Source organism: Phyllobates terribilis, unplaced genomic scaffold (genome assembly GCF_046119375.1).
Source record: "Phyllobates terribilis strain yellow unplaced genomic scaffold, ASM4611937v1 Scaffold_3__8_contigs__length_932513732, whole genome shotgun sequence".
NCBI classification, from domain to species: domain Eukaryota; kingdom Metazoa; phylum Chordata; class Amphibia; order Anura; family Dendrobatidae; genus Phyllobates; species Phyllobates terribilis.
Window position 1 is genome coordinate 29,276,658 of NW_027362763.1, and position 27,423 is coordinate 29,304,080.

The 27,423-nt window shown below is 55.2% G+C and overlaps 1 protein-coding gene across 3 annotated transcripts in view; it reads left to right on the forward strand.

Moving 5' to 3' along the window:
* Nucleotides 1-20,946: 20,946 nt before the first annotated feature.
* DRC1 (dynein regulatory complex subunit 1) overlaps nt 20,947-27,423 on the forward strand; it is an 85,128-nt gene continuing 78,651 nt past the window's right edge. The window contains exons 1-3 of one of the 3 annotated variants that reach the window (XM_073673801.1): nt 20,947-21,087; nt 24,120-24,261; nt 26,537-26,624. In XM_073673801.1, coding sequence (XP_073529902.1) covers nt 24,125-24,261; nt 26,537-26,624 — 225 coding nt within the window. In that variant the 5' untranslated portion in view covers nt 20,947-21,087; nt 24,120-24,124. Of the gene's footprint in view, nt 21,095-24,109; nt 24,262-26,536; nt 26,625-27,423 lie in introns of those variants that run through there. The other 2 variants (XM_073673800.1, XM_073673799.1) reach the window with 2 other exon arrangements.

Genomic DNA, 27,423 nt, shown 5'->3' on the forward strand with positions numbered 1-27,423 from the left:
AGTCTACAGATACGACGGCACCGCCGCCTCTAGTCTACAGATACGAGGGCACCGCCGCCTCTAGTCTACAGATACGAGGGCACCTCCTCCCTCTCTAGTGTACAGATACGAGGGCACCGCCGCCTGTAGTCTACAGATACAAGGGCACCTCCTCCCTCTCTAGTGTACAGATACAAGGGCACCTCCGCCTCTAGTCTACAGATACAAGGGCACCACTGCCTCTAGTGTCCAGATGCAAGGGCACCTCCACCTCTAGTGTACAGATACAAGGGCACCGCCACCTCTAGTGTACAGATACGATGGCACCTCCGCCTGTAGTGTACAGATACAAGGGCACCTCCGCCTCTAGTGTACAGATACAAGGGCACCGCCGCCTCTAGTCTACAGATGCAAGGGCACAGCCGCCTCTACAGTCATGGCGAAAAGTATTGAGAATGAGACAAATAGTAATTTTTCCAAAGTTTACTGCTTCATTTTTTGTAATGGCAATTTGCATATACTCCTGAATGTCACAGAGTGATCAGCTTAACAGCAATTACTGTACTTGCAAAGTAAATATTTGCCCAGAAAATGAACTTTAACCCCCAAAACACATTTCAACATCATTGCAGTCCTGCCTTAAAAGGAGCAGCTAACATCGTTTTAGTGATTGATCCATTAACACAGGTGTGGGTGTTGATGAAGACAGGGCTGGCGATCAATCAGTCATGATTAAGTAAGAATGACATCACTTGACACTTTAAAAGGAGGCTGGTTCTTGGTATCATTGTTTCTCTTCAGTTAACCATGGTTATCTCTAAAGAAACACGTGCAGCCATCATTGCACTGCACAAAAATGGCCTAACAGGGAAGAGTATCGCAGCTACAAAGATTGCACCTCAGTCAACAATCTATCGCATCATCAAGAACTTCAAGGAGAGAGCTTCCATTGTTGTCAAAAAGGCTCCAGGGCGCCCAAGAAAGACCAGCAAGCGCCAGGACCGTATCTTAAAACTGTTTCAGCTGCGGGATCGGACTACCAGCAGTGCCGAGCTTGCTCAGGAATGGCAGCAGGCTGGTGTGAGTGCTTCTGCACGCACTGTGAGGCGGAGACTCTTTGAGCAAGGGCTGGTTTCAAGGAGGGCAGCAAAGAAGCCACTTCTCTCCAGAAAAAACATCAGGGACCGACTGATATTCTGCAAAAGGTACAGGGAGTGGACTGCTGAGGACTGGGGCAAAGTCATTTTCTCTGATGAAGCCCCTTTTCGATTGTTTGGGACATCTGGAAAACAGCTTATTCGGAGAAGAGGTGAGCGCTACCACCAGTCTTGTCTCATGCCAACTGTAAAGTATCCTGAAACCATTCATGTGTGGGGTTGCTTCTCAGCTAAGGGAATCGGCTCACTCACAGTCTTGCCTAAAAACACAGCCATGAATAAAGAATGGTACCAGAATGTCCTCCAAGAGCAACTTCTCCCAACCGTCCAAGAGCAGTTTGGCGCCCAACAATGCCTTTTCCAGCATGATGGAGCACCTTGCCATAAAGCAAAGGTGATAACTAAATGGCTCATGGAACAAAACATAGAGATTTTGGGTCCATGGCCTGGAAACTCCCCAGATCTTAATCCCATTGAGAACTTGTGGTCAATCATCAAGAGACGGGTGGACAAACAAAAACCAACAAATTCTGGCAAAATGCAAGCATTGATTATGCAAGAATGGACTGCTATCAGTAAGGATTTGGTCCAAAAGTTGATTGAGAGCATGCCAGGGAGAATTACAGAGGTCTTGAAGAAGAAGGGGCAACACTGCAAATATTGACTTGCTGCATTAACTCATTCTAACTGTCAATATAACCTATTGGTGCTCATAATATGATTGCAATTATATTTCTGTATGTGATATAAACATCAGACAAACACTAATAAAAACCAGAGGCCAGCAGATCATGGGAAAATATCATTTTGGTGTCATTCTCAAAACTTTTGGCCATGACTGTAGTCTACAGATACAAGGGCACCTCCGCCTCTAGTGTACAGATACAAGGGCGCCGCCGCCTCTAGTGTACAGATGCAAGGGCGCCGCCGCCTCTAGTGTACAGATACAAGGGCACCGCCGCCTCTAGTGTACAGATACAAGGGCGCCACGGCCTCTAGTCTACAGATGCAAGGGCACCGCCGCCTCTAGTCTACAGATACGAGGGCACCGCCGCCTTTAGTGTACACATACAAGGGCACCGCCGCCTCTAGTGTACAGATACGAGGGCGCCGCCGCCTCTAGTGTACAGATACAAGGGCGCCGCCGCCTCTAGTGTACAGATACAAGGGCACCGCCGCCTCTAGTGTACAGATACAAGGGCACCTACGCCTCTAGTGTACAGATACAAGAGCACCTCCGCCTCTAGTGTACAGATACAAGGGCACCGCCGCCTCTAGTGTACAGATACGAGGGGGCCTCCGCCTCTAGTCTACAGATACGAGGGCACCTCCGCCTCTAGTCTACAGATACAAGGGCGCCGCCGCTTCTAGTCTACAGATACGAGGGGGCCTCCGCCTCTAGTCTACAGATACAAGGGCACCTCCGCCTCTAGTCTACAGATACAAGGGCACCGCCGCCTCTAGTGTACAGATACAAGGGCGCCGCCACCTCTTGTGTACAGATACAAGGGCGCCGCCGCCTCTAGTGTACAGATACAAGGGCACCGCCGCCTCTAGTGTACAGATACAAGGGCACCGCCGCCTCTAGTGTACACAAACAAGGGCAACGCCGCCTCTAGTGTACAGATACGAGGGCGTCGCCACCTCTAGTGTACAGATACAAGGGCGCCGCCGCCTCTAGTGTACAGATACAAGGGCACCGCCGCCTCTAGTCTACAGATACAAGGGCACCACCGCCTCTAGTGTACACATACAAGGGCACCGCCGCCTCTAGTGTACAGATACGAGGGCACCGCCGCCTCTAGTCTACAGATACAAGGGCACCTCCTCCCTCTCTAGTCTACAGATACAAGGGCGCCGCCGCCTCTAGTGTACAGATATAAGGGGACCTCCGCCTCTAGTCTACAGATACAAGGGCACCGCCACCTCTAGTCTACAGATACAAGGGCACCTCCGCCTCTAGTCTACAGATACGAGGGCGCCGCCGCCTCTAGTCTACAGATACAAGGGCACCGACGCCTCTAGTCTACAGATACGAGGGCGCAGCCGCCTCTAGTGTACAGATACAAGGGCACCGCCGCCTCTAGTGAACAGATACAAGGGCACCTCCGCCGCCTCTAGTCTACAGATACGAGGGCACCGCCGCCTCTAGTGTACAGATACGAGGGCACCTCCTCCCTCTCTAGTGTACAGATACGAGGGCATCGCCGCCTCTAGTGTACAGATACGAGGGCGCCTTCACCTCTAGTCTACAGATACGAGGGCACCGCCGCCTCTAGTGTACAGATACGAGGGCACCGCCGCCTCTAGTCTACAGATACAAGGGCACCTCCTCCCTCTCTAGTCTACAGATACAAGGGCGCCGCCGCCTCTAGTGTACAGATACAAGGGCACCTCCGCCTCTAGTCTACAGATACAAGGGCACCGCCACCTCTAGTCTACAGATACAAGGGCACCTCCGCCTCTAGTGTACAGATACAAGGGCACCGCCGCCTCTAGTGTACAGATACGAGGGCACCGCCACCTCTAGTGTACAGATACAAGGGCACCGCCACCTCTAGTGTACAGATACGAGGGCGCCGCCGCCTCTAGTCTACAGATACGAGGGCACCGCCGCCTCTAGTGTACAGATACAAGGGCGCCTCCGCCTATAGTGTACAGATACAAGGGCACCGCCGCCTCTAGTGTACAGATACGAGGGCACCGCCACCTCTAGTGTACAGATACAAGGGCACCGCCACCTCTAGTGTACAGATACGAGGGCGCCGCCGCCTCTATTCTACAGATACGAGGGCACCGCAGCCTCTAGTGTACAGATACTAGAGCGCCGCCGCCTCTAGCGTACAGATACGAGGGCACCGCCACCTCTAGTGTACAGATACAAGGGCACCTCCGCCTCTAGTGTACAGATACAAGGGCACCGCCGCCTCTAGTGTACAGATACAAGGGCACCGCCGCCTCTAGTGTAAAGATACAAGGGCACCTCCGCCTCTAGTGTACAGATACAAGGGCACCTCCGCCTCTAGTGTACAGATACAAGGGCACCGCCGCCTCTAGTGTACAGATACAAGGGCACCGCCGCCTCTAGTGTACAGATACGAGGGCGCCGCTTGCTCTAGTGTACAGATACGAGGGCACCGCCGACTCTAGTGTACAGATACCATGGCACCTCCGCCTCTAGTGTACAGATACGAGGGCACCGCAGCCTCTAGTGTACAGATACAAGGGCACCTCCGCCTCTAGTGTACAGATACGAGGGCACCGCAGCCTCTAGTGTACAGATACGAGGGCACCGCCGCCTCTAGTGTACAGAAACAAGGGCACCTCCGCCTCTAGTGTACAGATACAAGGGCACCGCCGCCTCTAGTGTACAGATACAAGGGCACCGCCGCCTCTAGTGTACAGATACGAGGGCACTGCCGCCTCTAGTCTACAGATACGAGGGCGCCGCTGGCTCTAGTGTACAGATACGAGGGCGCTGCTGGCTCTAGTGTACAGATACGAGGGCGCCGCTGGCTCTAGTGTACAGATACGAGGGCACCGCCGTCTCTAGTGTACAGATACAAGGGCACCGCCGCCTCTAGTGTACAGATACGAGGGCGCCGCTGGCTCTAGTGTACAGATACGAGGGCGCCGCTGGCTCTAGTCTACAGATACGAGGGCACTGCCGCCTCTAGTGTACAGATACAAGGGCGCCGCCGCCTCTAGTCTACAGATACGAGGGCACCGCCGCCTCTAGTCTACAGATACGAGGGCACCGCCGCCTCTAGTGTACAGATACGAGGGCACCGCCGCCTCTAGTGTACAGATACGAGGGCACCGCCGCCTCTAGTCTACAGATACAAGTGCACCTCCGCCTCTAGTCTACAGATACGAGGGCACCACCGCCTCTAGTCTACAGATACGAGGGCACCGCCGCCTCTAGTGTACAGATACGAGGGCACCGCCGCATCTAGTGTACAGATACGAGGGCACCGCCGCCTCTAGTGTACAGATACGAGGGCACCGCCGCCTCTAGTCTACAGATACAAGTGCACCTCCGCCTCTAGTGTACAGATACAAGGGCACCTCCGCCGCCTCTAGTGTACAGATACAAGGGCACCACCGCCTCTAGTGTACAGATACAAGGGCAAAGCCGCCTCTAGTCTACAGATACGAGGGCGCCGCCGCCTCTAGTGTACAGAAACAAGGGCACCACCGCCTCTAGTGTACAGATACGAGGGCACCGCCGCCTCTAGTGTACAGATACGAGGGCACCGCCGCCTCTAGTCTACAGATACGAGGGCACCGCCGCCTCTAGTGTACAGTTACAAGGGCACCGCCGCCTCTAGTCTACAGATAAGAGGGCACCGCCGCCTCTAGTGTACAGATAAGAGGGGACCGCCGCCTCTAGTGTACAGATACGAGGGCACCGCCGCCTCTAGTCTACAGATACAAGGGCACCGCCGCCTCTAGTGTACAGATACGAGGGCACCGCCGCCTCTAGTCTACAGATACGACGGCACCGCCGCCTCTAGTCTACAGATACGAGGGCACCGCCGCCTCTAGTCTACAGATACGAGGGCACCTCCTCCCTCTCTAGTGTACAGATACGAGGGCACCGCCGCCTCTAGTCTACAGATACAAGGGCACCTCCTCCCTCTCTAGTGTACAGATACAAGGGCACCTCCGCCTCTAGTCTACAGATACAAGGGCACCACTGCCTCTAGTGTCCAGATGCAAGGGCACCTCCACCTCTAGTGTACAGATACAAGGGCACCGCCACCTCTAGTGTACAGATACGATGGCACCTCCGCCTGTAGTGTACAGATACAAGGGCACCTCCGCCTCTAGTGTACAGATACAAGGGCACCGCCGCCTCTAGTCTACAGATGCAAGGGCACAGCCGCCTCTACAGTCATGGCGAAAAGTATTGAAAATGAGACAAATAGTAATTTTTCCAAAGTTTACTGCTTCATTTTTTGTAATGGCAATTTGCATATACTCCTGAATGTCACAGAGTGATCAGCTTAACAGCAATTACTGTACTTGCAAAGTAAATATTTGCCCAGAAAATGAACTTTAACCCCCAAAACACATTTCAACATCATTGCAGTCCTGCCTTAAAAGGAGCAGCTAACATCGTTTTAGTGATTGATCCATTAACACAGGTGTGGGTGTTGATGAAGACAGGGCTGGCGATCAATCAGTCATGATTAAGTAAGAATGACATCACTTGACACTTTAAAAGGAGGCTGGTTCTTGGTATCATTGTTTCTCTTCAGTTAACCATGGTTATCTCTAAAGAAACACGTGCAGCCATCATTGCACTGCACAAAAATGGCCTAACAGGGAAGAGTATCGCAGCTACAAAGATTGCACCTCAGTCAACAATCTATCGCATCATCAAGAACTTCAAGGAGAGAGCTTCCCTTGTTGTCAAAAAGGCTCCAGGGCGCCCAAGAAAGACCAGCAAGCGCCAGGACCGTATCTTAAAACTGTTTCAGCTGCGGGATCGGACTACCAGCAGTGCCGAGCTTGCTCAGGAATGGCAGCAGGCTGGTGTGAGTGCTTCTGCACGCACTGTGAGGCGGAGACTCTTTGAGCAAGGGCTGGTTTCAAGGAGGGCAGCAAAGAAGCCACTTCTCTCCAGAAAAAACATCAGGGACCGACTGATATTCTGCAAAAGGTACAGGGAGTGGACTGCTGAGGACTGGGGCAAAGTCATTTTCTCTGATGAAGCCCCTTTTCGATTGTTTGGGACATCTGGAAAACAGCTTATTCGGAGAAGAGGTGAGCGCTACCACCAGTCTTGTCTCATGCCAACTGTAAAGTATCCTGAAACCATTCATGTGTGGGGTTGCTTCTCAGCTAAGGGAATCGGCTCACTCACAGTCTTGCCTAAAAACACAGCCATGAATAAAGAATGGTACCAGAATGTCCTCCAAGAGCAACTTCTCCCAACCGTCCAAGAGCAGTTTGGCGCCCAACAATGCCTTTTCCAGCATGATGGAGCACCTTGCCATAAAGCAAAGGTGATAACTAAATGGCTCATGGAACAAAACATAGAGATTTTGGGTCCATGGCCTGGAAACTCCCCAGATCTTAATCCCATTGAGAACTTGTGGTCAATCATCAAGAGACGGGTGGACAAACAAAAACCAACAAATTCTGGCAAAATGCAAGCATTGATTATGCAAGAATGGACTGCTATCAGTAAGGATTTGGTCCAAAAGTTGATTGAGAGCATGCCAGGGAGAATTACAGAGGTCTTGAAGAAGAAGGGGCAACACTGCAAATATTGACTTGCTGCATTAACTCATTCTAACTGTCAATATAACCTATTGGTGCTCATAATATGATTGCAATTATATTTCTGTATGTGATATAAACATCAGACAAACACTAATAAAAACCAGAGGCCAGCAGATCATGGGAAAATATCATTTTGGTGTCATTCTCAAAACTTTTGGCCATGACTGTAGTCTACAGATACAAGGGCACCTCCGCCTCTAGTGTACAGATACAAGGGCGCCGCCGCCTCTAGTGTACAGATGCAAGGGCGCCGCCGCCTCTAGTGTACAGATACAAGGGCACCGCCGCCTCTAGTGTACAGATACAAGGGCGCCACGGCCTCTAGTCTACAGATGCAAGGGCACCGCCGCCTCTAGTCTACAGATACGAGGGCACCGCCGCCTTTAGTGTACACATACAAGGGCACCGCCGCCTCTAGTGTACAGATACGAGGGCGCCGCCACCTCTAGTGTACAGATACAAGGGCGCCGCCGCCTCTAGTGTACAGATACAAGGGCACCGCCGCCTCTAGTGTACAGATACAAGGGCACCTACGCCTCTAGTGTACAGATACAAGAGCACCTCCGCCTCTAGTGTACAGATACAAGGGCACCGCCGCCTCTAGTGTACAGATACGAGGGGGCCTCCGCCTCTAGTCTACAGATACGAGGGCACCTCCGCCTCTAGTCTACAGATACAAGGGCGCCGCCGCCTCTAGTCTACAGATACGAGGGGGCCTCCGCCTCTAGTCTACAGATACAAGGGCACCTCCGCCTCTAGTCTACAGATACAAGGGCACCGCCGCCTCTAGTGTACAGATACAAGGGCGCCGCCACCTCTTGTGTACAGATACAAGGGCGCCGCCGCCTCTAGTGTACAGATACAAGGGCACCGCCGCCTCTAGTGTACAGATACAAGGGCACCGCCGCCTCTAGTGTACACATACAAGGGCAACGCCGCCTCTAGTGTACAGATACGAGGGCGTCGCCACCTCTAGTGTACAGATACAAGGGCGCCGCCGCCTCTAGTGTACAGATACAAGGGCACCTCCGCCTCTAGTCTACAGATACAAGGGCACCACCGCCTCTAGTGTACACATACAAGGGCACCGCCGCCTCTAGTGTACAGATACGAGGGCACCGCCGCCTCTAGTCTACAGATACAAGGGCACCTCCTCCCTCTCTAGTCTACAGACACAAGGGCGCCGCCGCCTCTAGTGTACAGATATAAGGGCACCTCCGCCTCTAGTCTACAGATACAAGGGCACCGCCACCTCTAGTCTACAGATACAAGGGCACCTCCGCCTCTAGTCTACAGATACGAGGGCGCCGCCGCCTCTAGTCTACAGATACAAGGGCACCGACGCCTCTAGTCTACAGATACGAGGGCGCAGCCGCCTCTAGTGTACAGATACAAGGGCACCGCCGCCTCTAGTGAACAGATACAAGGGCACCTCCGCCGCCTCTAGTCTACAGATACGAGGGCACTGCCGCCTCTAGTGTACAGATACGAGGGCACCTCCTCCCTCTCTAGTGTACAGATACAAGGGCACCGCCGCCTCTAGTGTACACATACAAGGGCAACGCCGCCTCTAGTGTACAGATACGAGGGCGTCGCCACCTCTAGTGTACAGATACAAGGGCGCCGCCGCCTCTAGTGTACAGATACAAGGGCACCTCCGCCTCTAGTCTACAGATACAAGGGCACCACCGCCTCTAGTGTACACATACAAGGGAACCGCCGCCTCTAGTGTACAGATACGAGGGCGTCGCCACCTCTAGTGTACAGATACAAGGGCGCCGCCACCTCTAGTCTACAGATACAAGTGCACTTCCGCCTCTAGTCTACAGATACAAGGGCACCACCGCCTCTAGTCTACAGATACGAGGGCACCACCGCCTCTAGTCTACAGATACGAGGGCACCGCCGCCTCTAGTGTACAGATACGAGGGCACCGCCGCCTCTAGTGTACAGATACGAGGGCACCTCCGCCTCTAGTCTACAGATACAAGTGCACCTCCGCCTCTAGTGTACAGATACAAGGGCACCTCCGCTGCCTCTAGTCTACAGATACAAGGGCACCAACGCCTCTAGTGTACAGATACAAGGGCACCGCCGCCTCTAGTCTACAGATACGAGGGCGCCGCCGCCTCTAGTGTACAGATACAAGGGCACCACTGCCTCTAGTGTACAGATACGAGGGAACCGCCGCCTCTAGTCTACAGATACGAGGGCACCGCCGCCTCTAGTCTACAGATACGAGGGCACCGCCGCCTCTAGTGTACAGATACAAGGGCACCGCCGCCTCTAGTCTACAGATACGAGGGCACCGCCGCCTCTAGTGTACAGATGCAAGGGCACCGCCGCCTCTAGTGTACAGATACGAGGGCAACGCCGCCTCTAGTCTACAGATACGAGGGCACCGCCGCCTCTAGTCTACAGATACGAGTGCACCTCCTCCCTCTCTAGTGTACAGATACGAGGGCACCGCCGCCTCTAGTCTACAGATACAAGGGCACCGCCGCCTCTAGTGAACAGATACAAGGGCACCGCCGCCTCTAGTGTACAGATACGAGGGCACCGCCGCCTCTAGTCTACAGATACAAGGGCACCGCCGCTTCTAGTGTACAGATACGAGGGCACCGCCGCCTCTAGTCTACAGATACGAGGGCACCGCCGCCTCTAGTCTACAGATACGAGGGCACCGCCGCCTCTAGTCTACAGATACGAGGGCACCTCCTCCCTCTCTAGTGTACAGATACGAGGGCACCGCCGCCTCTAGTCTACAGATACGAGGGCACCTCCTCCCTCTCTAGTGTACAGATACAAGGGCACCGCCGCCTCTAGTGTACAGATACGAGGGCACCGCCGCCTCTAGTCTACAGATACGAGGGCACCGCCGCCTCTAGTCTACAGATACGAGGGCTCCGCCGCCTCTAGTCAACAGATACGAGGGCACCTCCTCCCTCTCTAGTGTACAGATACGAGGGCACCGCCGCCTCTAGTTTACAGATACGAGGGCACCTCCGCCGCCTCTAGCCTGCAGATACAAGGGCACCACCGCCTCTAGTCTACAGATACGAGGGCACCGCCGCCTCTAGTCTACAGATACGAGGGCACCTCCTCCCTCTCTAGTCTACAGATACGAGGGCACCGCCGCCTCTAGTGTACAGATACGAGGGCACCTCCTCCCTCTCTAGTCTACAGATACGAGGGCACCGCCGCTTCTAGTGTACAGATACGAGGGCACCTCCTCCCTCTCTAGTCTACAGATACGAGGGCACCGCCGCCTCTAGTGTACAGATACAAGGGCACCGCCGCCTCTAGAGTACAGATACAAGGGCACCTCCGCCGCCTCTAGTCTATAGATACGAGGGCACCGCCGCCTCTAGTGTACAGATACGAGGGCACCTCCTCCCTCTCTAGTGTACAGATACGAGGGCACCGCCGCCTCTAGTGTACAGATACGAGGGCGCCTTCACCTCTAGTCTACAGATACGAGGGCACCGCCGCCTCTAGTGTACAGATACGAGGGCACCGCCGCCTCTAGTGTACAGATACAAGGGCGCCGCCGCCTCTAGTGTACAGATACAAGGGCACCTCCGCCTCTAGTCTACAGATACAAGGGCACCACCACCTCTAGTCTACAGATACAAGGGCACCTCCGCCTCTAGTCTACATAAACGAGGGCGTCGCCGTCTCTAGTGTACAGATACGAGGGCACCGCTGCCTCTAGTGTACAGATACAAGGGCACCTCCGCCTCTAGTCTACAGATACGAGGGCGCCGCCGCTTCTAGTGTACAGATACGAGGGCACCGCCGCCTCTAGTGTACAGATACGAGGGCGCCGCTGCCTCTACTGTACAGATACAAGGGCACCTCCGCCTCTAGTCTACAGATACGAGGGCGCCGCCGCCTCTAGTGTACAGATACGAGGGCACCGCCACCTCTAGTCTACAGATACGTGGGCACCGCCGCCTCTAGTCTACAGATACGAGGGCACCGCTGCCTCTAGTCTACAGATACGAGGGCACCTCCTCCCTCTCTAGTCTACAGATACGAGGGCACCGCCGCCTCTAGTGTACAGATACGAGGGCACCTCCGCCGCCTCTAGCCTGCAGATACAAGGGCACCACCGCCTCTAGTCTACAGATACGAGGGCACCGCCGCCTCTAGTCTACAGATACGAGGGCACCTCCTCCCTCTCTAGTCTACAGATATGAGGGCACCGCCGCCTCTAGTGTACAGATACGAGGGCACCTCCTCCCTCTCTAGTCTACAGATACGAGGGCACCGCCGCCTCTAGTGTACAGATACGAGGGCACCTCCTCCCTCTCTAGTGTACAGGTACGAGGGCACCGCCGCCTCTAGTGTACAGATACAAGGGCACCGCCGCCTCTAGTGTACAGATACAAGGGCACCTCCGCCGCCTCTAGTCTACAGATACGAGGGCACCGCCGCCTCTAGTGTACAGATACGAGGGCACCGCCGCATCTAGTGTACAGATACAAGGGCGCCGCCGCCTCTAGTGTACAGATACAAGGGCACCTCCGCCTCTAGTCTACAGATACAAGGGCACCACCACCTCTAGTCTACAGATACAAGGGCACCTCCGCCTCTAGTCTACAGATACGAGGGCGCCGCCGCCTCTAGTGTACAGATACGAGGGCACCGCCGCCTCTAGTGTACAGATACAAGGGCACCTCCGCCTCTAGTCTACAGATACGAGGGCGCCGCCGCTTCTAGTGTACAGATACGAGGGCACCGCCGCCTCTAGTGTACAGATACGAGGGCGCCGCTGCCTCTAGTGTACAGATACAAGGGCACCTCCGCCTCTAGTCTACAGATACGAGGGCGCCGCCGCCTCTAGTGTACAGATACGAGGGCACCGCCGCCTCTAGTCTACAGATACGAGGGCACCGCCGCCTCTAGTCTACAGATACGAGGGCACCGCCGCCTCTAGTCTACAGATACGAGGGCACCTAATCCCTCTCTAGTCTACAGATACGAGGGCACCGCCGCCTCTAGTGTACAGATACGAGGGCACCTCCGCCGCCTCTAGCCTGCAGATACAAGGGCACCACCGCCTCTAGTCTACAGATACGAGGGCACCGCCGCCTCTAGTCTACAGATACGAGGGCACCTCCTCCCTCTCTAGTCTACAGATACGAGGGCACCGCCGCCTCTAGTGTACAGATACGAGGGCACCTCCTCCCTCTGTAGTCTACAGATACGAGGGCACCGCCGCCTCTAGTGTACAGATACGAGGGCACCTCCTCCCTCTCTAGTGTACAGATACGAGGGCACCGCCGCCTCTAGTGTACAGATACAAGGGCACCGCCGCCTCTAGTGTACAGATACAAGGGCACCTCCGCCGCCTCTAGTCTACAGATACGAGGGCACCGCCGCCTCTAGTGTACAGATAGGAGGGCACCTCCTCCCTCTCTAGTGTACAGATACGAGGGCACCGCCGCCTCTAGTGTACAGATACGAGGGCGCCTTCACCTCTAGTCTACAGATACGAGGGCACCGCCGCCTCTAATGTACAGATACGAGGGCACCGCCGCCTCTAGTCTACAGATACAAGGGCACCTCCTCCCTCTCTAGTCTACAGATACAAGGGCGCCGCCGCCTCTAGTGTACAGATACAAGGGCACCTCCGCCTCTAGTCTACAGATACAAGGGCACCGCCACCTCTAGTCTACAGCTACAAGGGCACCTCCGCCTCTAGTCTACAGATACGAGGGCGCCGCCGCCTCTAGTCTACAGATGCAAGGGCACCGACGCCTCTAGTCTACAGATACGAGGGCGCAGCCGCCTCTAGTGTACAGATACAAGGGCACCGCCGCCTCTAGTGTAAAGATACAAGGGCACCTCCGCCGCCTCTAGTCTACAGATACGAGGGCACCGCCGCCTCTAGTGTACAGATACGAGGGCGCCTTCACCTCTAGTCTACAGATACGAGGGCACCGCCGCCTCTAGTGTACAGATACGAGGGCACCGCCGCCTCTAGTCTACAGATACAAGGGCACCTCCTCCCTCTCTAGTCTACAGATACAAGGGCGCCGCCGCCTCTAGTGTACAGATACAAGGGCACCTCCGCCTCTAGTCTACAGATACAAGGGCACCGCCACCTCTAGTCTACAGATACAAGGGCACCTCCGCCTCTAGTGTACAGATACAAGGGCACCGCCGCCTCTAGTGTACAGATACGAGGGCATCGCCACCTCTAGTGTACAGATACAAGGGCACCGCCACCTCTAGTGTACAGATACGAGGGCGCCGCCGCCTCTAGTCTACAGATACGAGGGCACCGCCGCCTCTAGTGTACAGATACAAGGGCGCCTCCGCCTCTAGTGTACAGATACAAGGGCACCGCCGCCTCTAGTCTACAGATACGAGGGCACCGCCGCCTCTAGTGTACAGATACGAGGGCACCTCCTCCCTCTCTAGTGTACAGATACGAGGGCACCGCCGCCTCTAGTGTACAGATACGAGGGCGCCTTCACCTCTAGTCTACAGATACGAGGGCACCGCCGCCTCTAATGTACAGATACGAGGGCACCGCCGCCTCTAGTCTACAGATACAAGGGCACCTCCTCCCTCTCTAGTCTACAGATACAAGGGCGCCGCCGCCTCTAGTGTACAGATACAAGGGCACCTCCGCCTCTAGTCTACAGATACAAGGGCACCGCCACCTCTAGTCTACAGATACAAGGGCACCTCCGCCTCTAGTCTACAGATACGAGGGCGCTGCCGCCTCTAGTCTACAGATACAAGGGCACCGACGCCTCTAGTCTACAGATACGAGGGCGCAGCCGCCTCTAGTGTACAGATACAAGGGCACCGCCGCCTCTAGTGTACAGATACAAGGGCACCTCCGCCGCCTCTAGTCTACAGATACGAGGGCACCGCCGCCTCTAGTGTACAGATACGAGGGCGCCTTCACCTCTAGTCTACAGATACGAGGGCACCGCCGCCTCTAGTGTACAGATACGAGGGCACCGCCGCCTCTAGTCTACAGATACAAGGGCACCTCCTCCCTCTCTAGTCTACAGATACAAGGGCGCCGCCGCCTCTAGTGTACAGATACAAGGGCACCTCCGCCTCTAGTCTACAGATACAAGGGCACCGCCACCTCTAGTCTACAGATACAAGGGCACCTCCGCCTCTAGTGTACAGATACAAGGGCATCGCCGCCTCTAGTGTACAGATACGAGGGCATCGCCACCTCTAGTGTACAGATACAAGGGCACCGCCACCTCTAGTGTACAGATACGAGGGCGCCGCCGCCTCTAGTCTACAGATACGAGGGCACCGCCGCCTCTAGCGTACAGATACAAGGGCGCCTCCGCCTCTAGTGTACAGATACAAGGGCTCCGCCGCCTCTAGTGTACAGATACGAGGGCACCGCCACCTCTAGTGTACAGATACAAGGGCACCGCAACTTCTAGTCTACAGATACGAGGGCACCGCAGCCTCTAGTGTACAGATACGAGGGCGCCGCCGCCTCTAGCGTACAGATACGAGGGCACCGCCGCCTCTAGTGTACAGATACAAGGGCACCTCCGCCTCTAGTGTACAGATACAAGGGCACCGCCGCCTCTAGTGTACAGATACAAGGGCACCGCCGCCTCTAGTGTACAGATACGAGGGCGCCGCTGGCTCTAGTGTACAGATACGAGGGCACCTCCGCCTCTAGTGTACAGATACGAGGGCACCGTAGCCTCTAGTGTACAGATAAGAGGGCGCCGCCGCCTCTAGTGTACAGATACAAGGGCACCTCCGCCTCTAGTGTACAGATACAAGGGCACCGCCGCCTCTAGTGTACAGATACGAGGGCACCGCCGCCTCTAGTGTACAGATACAAGGGCACCTCCGCCTCTAGTGTACAGATACAAGGGCACCTCCGCCTCTAGTCTACTGATACGAGGGCACCGCCGCCTCTAGTGTACAGATACAAGGGCACCTCCGCCTCTAGTGTACAGATACAAGGGCACCTCCGCCTCTAGTCTACAGATACAAGGGCACCGCCGCCTCTAGTGTACAGATACGAGGGCGCCGCTGGCTCTAGTGTACAGATACGAGGGCACCGCCGACTCTAGTGTACAGATACAAGGGCACCTCCGCCTCTAGTGTACAGATACGAGGGCACCTCCGCCTCTAGTGTACAGATACGAGGGCACCTCCGCCTCTAGTGTACAGATACGAGGGCACCGCAGCCTCTAGTGTACAGATACGAGGGCACCGCCGCCTCTAGTGTACAGATACAAGGGCACCTCCGCCTCTAGTGTACAGATACAAGGGCTCCGCCGCCTCTAGTGTACAGATACAAGGGCACTGCCGCCTCTAGTGTACAGATACGAGGGCACTGCCGCCTCTAGTCTACAGATACGAGGGCGCCGCTGGCTCTAGTGTACAGATACGAGGGCGCCGCTGGCTCTAGTGTACAGATACGAGGGCGCCGCTGGCTCTAGTGTACAGATACGAGGGCACCGCCGCCTCTAGTGTACAGATACAAGGGCACCGCCGCCTCTAGTGTACAGATACAAGGGCACCTCCGCCGCCTCTAGTCTACAGATACGAGGGCACCGCCGCCTCTAGTGTACAGATAGGAGGGCACCTCCTCCCTCTCTAGTGTACAGATACGAGGGCACCGCCGCCTCTAGTGTACAGATACGAGGGCGCCTTCACCTCTAGTCTACAGATACGAGGGCACCGCCGCCTCTAATGTACAGATACGAGGGCACCGCCGCCTCTAGTCTACAGATACAAGGGCACCTCCTCCCTCTCTAGTCTACAGATACAAGGGCGCCGCCGCCTCTAGTGTACAGATACAAGGGCACCTCCGCCTCTAGTCTACAGATACAAGGGCACCGCCGCCTCTAGTCTACAGCTACAAGGGCACCTCCGCCTCTAGTCTACAGATACGAGGGCGCCGCCGCCTCTAGTCTACAGATGCAAGGGCACCGACGCCTCTAGTCTACAGATACGAGGGCGCAGCCGCCTCTAGTGTACAGATACAAGGGCACCGCCGCCTCTAGTGTAAAGATACAAGGGCACCTCCGCCGCCTCTAGTCTACAGATACGAGGGCACCGCCGCCTCTAGTGTACAGATACGAGGGCGCCTTCACCTCTAGTCTACAGATACGAGGGCACCGCCGCCTCTAGTGTACAGATACGAGGGCACCGCCGCCTCTAGTCTACAGATACAAGGGCACCTCCTCCCTCTCTAGTCTACAGATACAAGGGCGCCGCCGCCTCTAGTGTACAGATACAAGGGCACCTCCGCCTCTAGTCTACAGATACAAGGGCACCGCCACCTCTAGTCTACAGATACAAGGGCACCTCCGCCTCTAGTGTACAGATACAAGGGCACCGCCGCCTCTAGTGTACAGATACGAGGGCATCGCCACCTCTAGTGTACAGATACAAGGGCACCGCCACCTCTAGTGTACAGATACGAGGGCGCCGCCGCCTCTAGTCTACAGATACGAGGGCACCGCCGCCTCTAGTGTACAGATACAAGGGCGCCTCCGCCTCTAGTGTACAGATACAAGGGCACCGCCGCCTCTAGTCTACAGATACGAGGGCACCGCCGCCTCTAGTGTACAGATACGAGGGCACCTCCTCCCTCTCTAGTGTACAGATACGAGGGCACCGCCGCCTCTAGTGTACAGATACGAGGGCGCCTTCACCTCTAGTCTACAGATACGAGGGCACCGCCGCCTCTAATGTACAGATACGAGGGCACCGCCGCCTCTAGTCTACAGATACAAGGGCACCTCCTCCCTCTCTAGTCTACAGATACAAGGGCGCCGCCGCCTCTAGTGTACAGATACAAGGGCACCTCCGCCTCTAGTCTACAGATACAAGGGCACCGCCACCTCTAGTCTACAGATACAAGGGCACCTCCGCCTCTAGTCTACAGATACGAGGGCGCTGCCGCCTCTAGTCTACAGATACAAGGGCACCGACGCCTCTAGTCTACAGATACGAGGGCGCAGCCGCCTCTAGTGTACAGATACAAGGGCACCGCCGCCTCTAGTGTACAGATACAAGGGCACCTCCGCCGCCTCTAGTCTACAGATACGAGGGCACCGCCGCCTCTAGTGTACAGATACGAGGGCGCCTTCACCTCTAGTCTACAGATACGAGGGCACCGCCGCCTCTAGTGTACAGATACGAGGGCACCGCCGCCTCTAGTCTACAGATACAAGGGCACCTCCTCCCTCTCTAGTCTACAGATACAAGGGCGCCGCCGCCTCTAGTGTACAGATACAAGGGCACCTCCGCCTCTAGTCTACAGATACAAGGGCACCGCCACCTCTAGTCTACAGATACAAGGGCACCTCCGCCTCTAGTGTACAGATACAAGGGCATCGCCGCCTCTAGTGTACAGATACGAGGGCATCGCCACCTCTAGTGTACAGATACAAGGGCACCGCCACCTCTAGTGTACAGATACGAGGGCGCCGCCGCCTCTAGTCTACAGATACGAGGGCACCGCCGCCTCTAGCGTACAGATACAAGGGCGCCTCCGCCTCTAGTGTACAGATACAAGGGCTCCGCCGCCTCTAGTGTACAGATACGAGGGCACCGCCACCTCTAGTGTACAGATACAAGGGCACCGCCACTTCTAGTCTACAGATACGAGGGCACCGCAGCCTCTAGTGTACAGATACGAGGGCGCCGCCGCCTCTAGCGTACAGATACGAGGGCACCGCCGCCTCTAGTGTACAGATACAAGGGCACCTCCGCCTCTAGTGTACAGATACAAGGGCACCGCCGCCTCTAGTGTACAGATACAAGGGCACCGCCGCCTCTAGTGTACAGATACGAGGGCGCCGCTGGCTCTAGTGTACAGATACGAGGGCACCTCCGCCTCTAGTGTACAGATACGAGGGCACCGTAGCCTCTAGTGTATAGATAAGAGGGCGCCGCCGCCTCTAGTGTACAGATACAAGGGCACCTCCGCCTCTAGTGTACAGATACAAGGGCACCGCCGCCTCTAGTGTACAGATACGAGGGCACCGCCGCCTCTAGTGTACAGATACAAGGGCACCTCCGCCTCTAGTGTACAGATACAAGGGCACCTCCGCCTCTAGTCTACTGATACGAGGGCACCGCCGCCTCTAGTGTACAGATACAAGGGCACCTCCGCCTCTAGTGTACAGATACAAGGGCACCTCCGCCTCTAGTCTACAGATACAAGGGCACCGCCGCCTCTAGTGTACAGATACGAGGGCGCCGCTGGCTCTAGTGTACAGATACGAGGGCACCGCCGACTCTAGTGTACAGATACAAGGGCACCTCCGCCTCTAGTGTACAGATACGAGGGCACCTCCGCCTCTAGTGTACAGATACGAGGGCACCTCCGCCTCTAGTGTACAGATACGAGGGCACCGCAGCCTCTAGTGTACAGATACGAGGGCACCGCCGCCTCTAGTGTACAGATACAAGGGCACCTCCGCCTCTAGTGTACAGATACAAGGGCTCCGCCGCCTCTAGTGTACAGATACAAGGGCACTGCCGCCTCTAGTGTACAGATACGAGGGCACTGCCGCCTCTAGTCTACAGATACGAGGGCGCCGCTGGCTCTAGTGTACAGATACGAGGGCGCCGCTGGCTCTAGTGTACAGATACGAGGGCGCCGCTGGCTCTAGTGTACAGATACGAGGGCACCGCCGCCTCTAGTGTACAGATACAAGGGCACCGCCGCCTCTAGTCTACAGATACGAGGGCACCGCCGCCTCTAGTGTACAGATACGAGGGCGCCGCTGGCTCTAGTCTACAGATACAAGGGCACCGCCGCCTCTAGTGTACAGATAAAAGGGCACCTCCGCCTCTAGTGTACAGATACGAGGGCACCTCCGCCTCTAGTCTACAGATACGAGGGCGCCGCTGGCTCTAGTGTACAGATACGAGGGCGCCGCCGCCTCTAGTCTACAGATACGAGGGCGCCGCTGGCTCTAGTGTACAGATACGAGGGCGCCGCTGGCTCTAGTGTACAGATACGAGGGCGCCGCTGGCTCTAGTGTACAGATACGAGGGCACCTCCGCCTCTAGTCTACAGATACGAGGGCGCCGCTGGCTCTAGTGTACAGATACGAGGGCGCCGCCGCCTCTAGTCTACAGATACGAGGGCACCGCCGCCTCTAGTGTACAGATACGAGGGCGCCGCTGGCTCTAGTGTACAGATTCGAGGGCACCGCAGCCTCTAGTGTACATATAGGAGGGCACCGCCGCCTCTAGTGTACAGATACGAGGGCACCGCCTCCTCTAGTGTACAGATACGAGGGCGCCGCTGGCTCTAGTGTACAGATACGAGGGCACCGCCGCCTCTAGTGTACAGATACGAGGGCGCCGCTGGCTCTAGTGTACAGATACGAGGGCGCCGCTGGCTCTAGTGTACAGATACGAGGGCACCGCCTCCTCTAGTGTACAGATACGAGGGCGCCGCTGGCTCTAGTGTACAGATACGAGGGCGCCGCCGCCTCTAGTCTACAGATACAAGGGCACCTCCGCCTCTAGTGTACAGATACAAGGGCACCGCCGCCTCTAGTGTACACATACAAGGGCACCGCCGCCTCTAGTGTACAGATACGAGGGCGCCGCTGGCTCTAGTGTACAGATACGAGGGCACCGCCGCCTCTAGTGTACAGATACGAGGGCGCCGCTGGCTCTAGTCTACAGATACGAGGACACCGCCGCCTCTAGTGTACAGATACGAGGGCGCCGCTGGCTCTAGTCTACAGATACGAGCGCGCCGCTGGCTCTAGTCTACAGATACGAGGGCGCCGCTGGCTCTAGTCTACAGATACGAGCGCGCCGCTGGCTCTAGTCTACAGATACGAGGGCACCGCTGGCTCTAGTCTACAGATACGAGGGCGCCGCTGGCTCTAGTGTACAGATACGAGGGCGCCGCTGGCTCTAGTCTACAGATACGAGGGCGCCGCTGGCTCTAGTGTACAGATACGAGGGCGCCGCTGGCTCTAGTGTACAGATACGAGGGCGCCGCTGGCTCTAGTGTACAGATACGAGGGCGCCGCTGGCTCTAGTGTACAGATACGAGGGCGCCGCTGGCTCTAGTGTACAGATACGAGGGCGCCGCTGGCTCTAGTGTACAGATACGAGGGCGCCGCTGGCTCTAGTGTACAGATACGAGGGCGCCGCTGGCTCTAGTGTACAGATACGAGGGCGCCGCTGGCTCCAGTCTAGTAAACGTGGCAGCAGCTTCTTTCCTCCGGACTCCTCGCACTTGTTTGTGATTAGAGGACTTCTTCCTTATTTCGGAGATCATGGTGCCGTCACTCTGTGACCATTGATCTGATTTATCATTTTTGGGCATTTTCCTAATGGGTTTATTCATTTCATACTGTGGAATATCGATCTTTCATGGACACAGACACTATGACTGTGTCAGCCGTCTCCTCACACACACACACGCCTCACACTCGTGCTCAGCGCGGAAGGCGGCGCCCAGCAGTGAGTGTCAGTCACTCCTCAGACTAGGACGCAGCGCAAGCGCAGAAGAGACGGGTCTGTCTGCTCATGCGCATTATTTACTGGGGCCTTTTAGGGGGTGGAGTTTCATGCGGCGCGCTGTGATTGGCTGAACAGCGTCTCTTGGTAACAGGACGTAAACAACGCCGAGGAGATCAACTGACGGCAGCGGGTGAGAGGTGGGCGCCCGATGTGGTTATTACCGGGGACCCCAAAATACCCCCGACCCTCCTCACAGCGCTATTAATTCCTGATACCCCGGGAGGGTCGGGTCCTGTTATCATAGCGCCCCCATAGTAGTACTGCCCCCTGACTGCAGTGAGGACCTCCCAGACCCCGGATACTTCCCTCCTCACACAGTAAAGTCTCCAGTACCCTCGGCCCGTAGCCCCCAGCTCACTGAGCCCTCCCCCCATATACCCCCATATCTCAGCCTTCCCTCCACAGAACACCTTTAAAGCAGGATTATTAAAGGGGCGGGAGTAGAGCTTCGCAACGATCTGGGGGGATCTGAGGGTCCCAGCCCCCTCCCCCAGTGATTAGCCCCCCGTGATCAGTGATCAGCCCCTTCCCCAGTAATCAGCCCCCTCCCCAGTGATCAGCCCCCTCCCCCAGTGATCAGTGATCAGCCCCCTCCCCAGTAATCAGCCCCCACCCCCAGCGATCAGTGATCAGCCCCCTCCCCCAGCGATCAGTGATCAGCCCCCTCCCCAGTGATCAGCCCCCTCCCCAGCGATCAGCCCCCTCCCCCAGCGATCAGTGATCAGCCCCCTCCCCAGTAATCAACCCCCACCCCCAGCGATCAGTGATCAGCCCCCTCCCCCAGCGATCAGTGATCAGCCCCCTCCCCAGCGATCAGTGATTATCCCCCTCCCCAGTGATCAGCCCCCTCCCCAGTAATCAGCCCCATCCCCCAGCGATCAGTGATCTGCCCCCTCCCCCAGTGATCAGTGATCAGCCCCCTCCCCCATCTATCAGCCCCCTCCCCCATCGATCAGCCCCCTCCTCAGTGATTACCCCCCTCTCCAGTAATCAGCCCCCTCCCCCAGCGATCAGTGTTCATCACCCCTCCCCCAGTGATCAGTTATCAGCCCCCTCTCCAGTGATCAGCCCCCTCCCTCAGTGATCAGATCCCCTCCCCCAGCGATCAGTGATCAGCCCCCTCCCCCAGCGATCAGTGATCAGCCCCCTCCCCAGTGATCAGTGATCATCCCCCTCCCCCAGTGATCAGCCCCTTCCCCAGTGATCATCCCCCTCCCCCCAGTGATCATCCCCCTCCCCCAGTGATCAGCCCCCTCCCCAGTGATCAGCCTTCCTCCTTCAGTGTCTCATTATTATTATATCCCTATAGGGGGAGCGGCACAGTCTGATCCGGGGGCGTCACTTCCCTCAGACACAAGAGACTAACAGCAGATGAGCCCCCGGGTGTGTGATAGATGAGATAGATAATGGGTAGATGGATGGATTGATATACAGTGGGGGAATAAGTATTTGATCCCTTGTTGTTTTTGTAAGTTTGCCCACTGACAAAGACATGAACAGTCTATCATTTTAAGGGTAGGTTCAATTTAACATTGAGAGATGGAATATCCAAAAAAAATCAAGAAAATGAGTGAGAAATAAGTATTTGATCCCTCTGGCGAACAACACTTAATACTTGGTGGCAAAACCCTTGTTGGCAGCACAGCAGTCAGATGTTGTTTGTAGTTGATGATGTAGTTGAGGAGTTTTGCTCCACTCCTCTTTGCAGATCATCTCTAAATCATTCAGATTTTGAGGCTGTCGCTTGGCAACTCGGAGCTTCAACTCCCTCCATAAGTTTTCTATGGGATTAAGGTCTGGAGACTGGCGAGACCACTCCATGACCTTACTGTGCTTCTTTTTGAGCCACTCCTTTGTTGCCTTGGCTGTATGTTTTGGGTCATTATCTTGCTGAAAGACCCAGCCACGACCCATCTTCAATGCTCTTACTGAGGGAAGGAGGTTGTTGGCCAAAATCTTGTGATACATGACCCCATCCTTCTTCCCTTCAGTATGGTGCAGTCATCATGTCCCCTTTGCAGAAAAGCACCCCCAAAGTATAATGTTTCCCCCACCATGCTTCACGGTTGGGACGATGTTCTTAGGGTTGTACTCATCCTTCTTCTTCCTCCAAACACAGCGAGTTGAGTTAATGCTAAAGAGCTAAATTTTTGTCTCATCTGACCACAGCACCTTCTCCCAATAACTCACAGAATCATCCAGGTATTCATTGGCAAACGTCAGACGGGCCTGCACATGTGCCTTCTTGAGCAGGGGGACCTTGCGGGCACTCCAGGATTTTAAACCTTTAAGGCGTAATTTGTTACCAATGATTTTCTTGGTGACTCTGGTCCCAGCTGCCTTGAGATCATTAACAAGTTCCCCCTGTGTAGTTTTAGGCTGATCTCTCACCTTCCTCATGATCAAGGATACCCCACGAGGTGAGATTTTGCATGGTGCCCCAGATCGATGTCGATTGACGGTCATTTTGTATTTCTTCCATTTTCTTACTATTGCAACAACAGTTGTCTCCTTCTCACCCAGCGTCTTACTTATGGTTTTGTATCCCATTCCAGCTTTGTGCAGGTCTATGATCTTGTCCCTGACATCCTTAGAAAGCTCTTTGGTCTTGCCCATGTTGTAGAGGTTAGAGTGTGACTGATTAATGGAGTCTGTGGACAGGAGTCTTTTATACAGGTGACTATGTAAGACAGCTGTCGTTAATGTAGGTAACGAGTTGACTAGGAGCGTCTAACTGGTCTGTAGGAGCCAGATCTCATAATACTTTGTAGGGGAGCAAATACTTATTTCTCACTGCAAAATGCAAAGAAATGTATCTAATTTATACAATGTGATTTTCTTGATTTTTTTGGATATTCTATCTCTCAATGTTAAAATTAACCTATCCTTAAAATTATAGACTGTTCATGTCTTTGTCAATGGGCAAACTTACAAAAACAGCAAGGGATCAAATACTTATTTCCCCCACTGTATATAGGTAGATAGATGATAGAAGTTGCTTCCAGCGTCCCCAGCCCAGATGTACTGAATCCCTCCACAGCAGGTAGACATGAGTGACAGCTGCAGGTGCTGCATTTCAGGTTCTTGGACGTGGTTGTCAGCGGTCAGCCCTCCTTCTTCACTGATGGCGATCGCTCACTTCTGCCCCTTACATGCCCACAGACACGATGAGCGGGGACTCTATAGCTGCGGAGGGCGAGGAGGAGACGGCGACCCCTGGACCATCGCTGAGCTCCGAGGACCAACAAGAGCGGATCCAGGCACGACGGCTCCGAATCACAGCCAGGATAGAAGCCAAACGCTGGTGAGACACGGGGCTCCCCTTACACACGGGGCTCTCCTTACACACGAGGCTCCCCTTACACACGGGGCTCCCCTTACGCACGGGGCTCCCCTTACGCACGGGGCTCCCCTTACACACGGGGCGATCCTTACACACGGGGCGCTCCTTACGTACAGGGCTCCCCTTACACACGGGGCTCTCCTTACACACGGGGCTCCCCTTACGTACGGGGCTCCCCTTACACACGGGGCGCTCCTTACACACGGGGCGCTCCTTACGTACAGGGCTCCCCTTACACACGGGGTGCTCCTTACACACGGGGCGCTCCTTACGCACGGGGCTCTCCTTACGCAAGGGGCTCTCCTTACGCACGGGGCTCTCCTTACGCACGGGGCTCTCCTTACGCACGGGGCTCCCCTTACGCACGGGGCTCCCCTTACGCACGGGGCTCCCCTTACGCACGGGGCTCTCCTTACGCACGGGGCTCACCTAACGCACGGGGCTCTCCTTACGCACGGGGCTCTCCTTACGCACGGGGCTCTCCTTACGCACGGGGCTCCCCTTACGCACGGGGCTCTCCTTACGCACGGTGCTCTCCTTACGCACGGGGCTCTCCTTACGCACGAGGCGCTCCTTACGCACGGGGCTCTCCTTACGCACGGGGCGCTCCTTACGCACGGGGCTCTCCTTACACACGGGGCTCCCCTTACACACGGGGCTCCCCTTACACACGGGGCTCCCTTTACACACGGGGCTCCCCTTACACACGGGGCTCCCCTTACACACGGGGCTCCCCTTACACACGGGGCTCTCCTTACACACGGGGCTCCCCTTACACACGGGGCTCCCCTTAAACACGGGGCTCCCCTTAAACACGGGGCTCCCCTTGCACACGGGGCTCCCCTTGCACACGGGGCTCTCCTTACACACGGGGCTCTCCTTTCACACGGGGCTCCCCTTACGCACGGGGCTCTCCTTAAACCATACATATGGTTGTTCTGCATTGTGCATCAGTTAATTAAAATTTAATTAATTGAATGCAAAGTTGCAGTGTAAAGCATGGGGGAGGAGGACCGCAGCTTGAGCCTGTAGTGAGATAGAAGCTAGATTTTCCGTAAGGCCACGGCCCCACTATCAGTATTCGGTCAGTATTCGGTCAGTATTTTTTCTCAGGAGTGGGAGATAAAACCAGGTGAGGAACAATCAGAGAAAAGGTCTAATAGAAACAAGTCACCAATTCTGCATTTATCACCCACTCCTGGTTTTGGCTCCCACTCCTGAGAACAAATACTGACCGAATACTGACCGAACACTGATAGTGGGGCCGTGGCCTTAATGTTGCCTCCAGCAGACAAGTGTGGAGACCTAATAAATCAGAGATAAAATATAGGCAGTCTGATGAAGCAGCGCCGCAGTGACTAGTTGTGACTAGTAGAGCTAATATGTAAGGAGCCTGATAAAGCAGTGCTGCAGTGTAAAGCATTTGGGGACAGAGGAGCAGCAAGAGACTCGTGAGCCAAGAGGGGGGTTTCTGACTACCCCAGACAGTCCAACTAACCTTGAGCCAGTGATCTTAGCTATCATATAGCTAAAATATAAACTCTGAACAAGCAGTACTGCAGTGTAAAGCAAGGAGAGACAAAGCAGCAGCTGGAGACATGTAATGGAGTTCAGACAACCCCATTCTCCAGTAGACAGACAATGTGGTAAAACTCCATTATGGAGCAGATCTGTATCCTTCCAGCCAGGGCCGTGTTCCCTTAGGCTGGAATCCTGTTGAATCCAAATCTATATCCCTCATGATGGAGCTATGCTACCAAACTACTGTCCTGAAGAGTCTCTCTGATTCTCCTTCCAGCAGGATAGAAATCCCTTTTTATATTTACATTAGTGGCTCAGGTCATCATTCACAGGTCAGGGGGGGAAGTGCAGGGCTCAGGTCTCATTGTTTGAGCATTTAATCAATTTGCATAGTTTGTATCCCCCTGCTCTGTAAATCAACAGTTAGCTGGCCTAGTACAATATGTTATTAGCATATTAACAAACATCATTATTCCCTAACCATGAGTTGCTGTCCTACAGACAATAAGTTGCCGTAAATATAAACTCAAGTGTCAACATTCAGGTTTATACAAATAATAGTCGATCTTCCCGATCCACCAAAGAAAAATACATAAATTCAAAAGTCAACACAAAGACAATAGTGTATTTCTCCTGGCCTAACGAATTTAGACGTCTGGCCGATTAGAAGCTGTGTCGTCACAGCGGTCATGTATGTTCTTGTCGCCCGGAGCAGGGCGGCTCTCGGAGAAGATCCCAGCACCAAAACAGAACACAAAGAGACGCCCCGCAAGAGTTACAGGCAGATGGACGACAGCCGGCAGGTGAGTGTCTGCGGGTCATGGGCGGCCATTACACTGCTCATAGGGGGCACCGTACCCAGAGCTCTATAGTGATGTCACCTCTCTGCTGCCCCTGTGTCAGTACACACTGTAGTTCTAGCATTCCAGTCATGAATCAGGGAGGTCTGGGATGAGCAGTGCTGCAGCACAGAGGAGTTCAGCACATAGAATCAGGCCGTGATATAAGATATTGCTGCGATGGAGGAAATGCGGGATTTTCAGCGAGAGTCAGAGGGGACACATTCCTGGCATTTCTACAAACACTGGAGGGGCCGCAGACGTCCTCGGCTGGAGGGGCCCCTTCACCCGCTGTCAGGGCCCCACGTGCCCACATTCCTGGGATTCTTCTCCCGTGCTCTTCAGGGGGTGACACTCAGGTCAGGGGCGTAGTCAGGAGCTTCTGTGTACGGGGGGACGTCTGCAGTCAGGTGCGTCACCACATACAGGCCCCCGTGTCAGGGGGGCACAGCGGCTGCTCCGTCATGTACCCGAATTTCGCATCTCATCGCACAAAACTCCCAATGAGAACAGGTATTTATTTCAAAACTAAATAAACTCAAAATGCAACAAATTCTTCTGCAGAACAAGAGTCCAAAGGTTTTCTAGGTTGTAAAGGACTGAGAACGGTGATTGGTGGGATCATTGCGGGTCAGATTTACTGACCTCAGAAGCTTTTGTGTCACACACCTCTCCCCGGGCCGCGCTCTCCCCGGGCCGCGCTCTCCCCGGGCTGCGCTCCACGTAACATCGGAGCTTCTGTGACGTCTCCTCCGCAATTCTC